The sequence below is a fragment of the Drosophila subpulchrella genome, unplaced genomic scaffold, assembly GCF_014743375.2.
Source record: "Drosophila subpulchrella strain 33 F10 #4 breed RU33 unplaced genomic scaffold, RU_Dsub_v1.1 Primary Assembly Seq39, whole genome shotgun sequence".
In the NCBI taxonomy this organism is placed as follows: Eukaryota; Metazoa; Arthropoda; class Insecta; order Diptera; family Drosophilidae; genus Drosophila; species Drosophila subpulchrella.
Genome location: NW_023665611.1, coordinates 1,648,440 through 1,650,850, shown reverse-complemented (window position 1 = coordinate 1,650,850; position 2,411 = coordinate 1,648,440). Strand labels below are relative to the sequence as shown.

The 2,411-nt window shown below is 30.7% G+C and overlaps 1 protein-coding gene across 1 annotated transcript; it reads left to right on the top strand.

The window, feature by feature from the left end:
* The first annotated feature begins 934 nt into the window (after positions 1–934).
* Positions 935–1,887, top strand: LOC119561997. The gene is made up of 6 exons (XM_037875387.1): positions 935–971; positions 1,027–1,044; positions 1,104–1,136; positions 1,421–1,566; positions 1,632–1,785; positions 1,847–1,887. The coding sequence occupies exons 3-6, from the start codon at positions 1,121–1,123 to the stop codon at positions 1,885–1,887; spliced, it is 357 nt and encodes a 118-aa protein (XP_037731315.1). The 5' UTR covers positions 935–971; positions 1,027–1,044; positions 1,104–1,120.
* Positions 1,888–2,411: the final 524 nt, after the last annotated feature.

Below are 2,411 nucleotides of genomic sequence, written 5' to 3'. Positions count from 1 at the left end.
GACTCCCAAGGTGATTCACAAGTGAAACTTTTTTTTTGGAACTGAAGGGCAGTTCCTATTATATACTGGTATTGTAGCTCTTAAAGATTCAATATTTGATGACCGGTATTATTTCTTTTTATTTCAGCACTGCGCATATAGACTGCTCTGTTCGCAAAAGCAACGGAGAAATAATATTGAAAATGCTCAACAAATATTAAATTAATTTGTTGAAAATTTCCCTATTGTATTTGGAGCAAACAGTGTGACTTACAATGTTCACGGCTTACTCCATGTAAGAGTTACTATCAATCAAGTCGGAAATCTGGTTTCAGGATCTTCTTACTTTTTTGAGAATTACATGCAGCTCCTTAAAAAATGTGTTAGAAAAAAATCTATTATCTTAGAACAAATACTTAAGAAGATAGTCAAAGAAAAATACGTAGCCCCAGCAGAAAAACAAATAAAATTAGTAGGCAGAAATCTTAAAATGAACGACTGCACACTTAGTAATAGGAAACCAGATAACTATAAAAAGATTTTCAATAATTGAATTTAGGAGAAAAGCGGTAGCCATTCCTTATTTAGAAAAAATATTAGTAGTTTGCTTTTTTTTAAATTGGACTTTTATTTTTTTTTTTGTAAAGGAGGTGTTTAGTCCGTAGGCGTTTATTATGAATCGGGCACATTTATTGCGACGGCGCTTTAAATATCTTTTGAAGATTCCCCTACCTTGGTTCGAGTACCAAAAAAAAAAAAAAAACGGTATCTGTATTATTTGCATTATTTGATTTATTATTTCTTTTCATTTTCATTATTTGCAATTATTGTTTATTTACTGTTTATAATTGTTTTCATTTGTTTATTTTTTATAATTTTATTAATATATAATTTTTTACTAATATTTGATTGAATTATTTTTTTGTTTTTTTAAACATTTTTAAACTAGTATGTCTCAACCAGATTCAAAAGTTCGTCGAGTCCAGTGGAAGGTAAGTGTAAATACAAGAATTTGATTTTCTTATTTCAATATCCATTTTTTTACAGAAATCCCATCGGTCTCTAGTGAGTTAATAAATTTGTCTTATTGTGAAATTTTGTAATTTTTCTTATTTTTTTTAAAGATTTAACTGAACGACAAATGTCAGTGTTAAAAGGTAAGTTTTATAACCCTACACTGAAAATAGTAATCGCACTGATTTTTAGAAATTTGTCGTTTTATAAATTTAGAGTACGATGAATTTTTAAGAAATCGGGCCGAATAATATTTAATATTAATACTGTTACTTACACTAAAAATAGTATTCGGCCGAATTGCTTGAAAATTTGTCGTACTGTAAATTTAAATTGCCATTGACGACAAATTTCTAAAAATCAGGGCGATTACAATTTTCAGTCTATTTTGATGTTTTATTTATTTTTCATAATATATATAAATTAGAATTTCAGAAGAGGTTCTCCGCCCTTTTAAAGGAGTCGTTTGCTCCTGACAAGGAGATTTCGGGCTTGGTAACATTTCCGTTAAAAACGGAAGAGGAATTGGATAAATTCGAAAATTCCTTGATCCCGGAGCTTATTGGTTTTTACGTAAGTATCGAGCAAGGATGACTTTTTTTTGCATTTCTATGTTTTTTTTTTATTTATATTTGCAGACAAGGAAAATATCAAAAATTATTGGGATCGAACCGCTGTCAAAGCGGTTCAAGCTTGTCATAGCGGAAGACATTATAAACAACTGCAATTTGGACGGGTCCAACGGGAAAAAGTCCCTCAGATCCCGTATAGGGTTTTACGGAGGTCTTAAAGGTAAATATACAAATAAACAAGTAAAACGCATTTCTAAACATATGCCATTACATTTTTTCAGGAGCGTTAGCCAAGGATTCGAGGACCCGGACAAATGTTTAAGAAAGGCGATGACAAATGTTAAAAATAAGCTTACAAAACAAAAAAACATGAAACAATAATTGTCCATTAGTTGAAAATTTGAATAATACCATATAACTAAAATGAATTAAAATGTATTTAAAAATGCATGTATTTTAAATTCAATATTTTCATAATTGAAAACTCATGGGAGAATTTCTGATTTTCACAAGTGTTTTCACTTGGGACTTGTCACTTGCAAGTGATTTCATAAGTGAAAACTCATTGGAAAAAGTGTCACCGGCACGTGACTAGCCATACGAAACTTGAGTATAAGGAACAAGTGAAGTCCCGTGGGACTTCGAAAAATTTTCATTTGAATTTTCACTTGTGAAAATGCGGACATCCCATACAATTTTCTATATGGAGCGTCACTTGTTCTACACTTGTGCAAGAGGACATGTCCCAAGGGATTCACAAGTGAAACTTTTTTTTGGAACTGAAGGGTATTTTGTAATAACGTAACTACATTTTCTTTACACTACATCAAGTTTTTGTTGAAACCA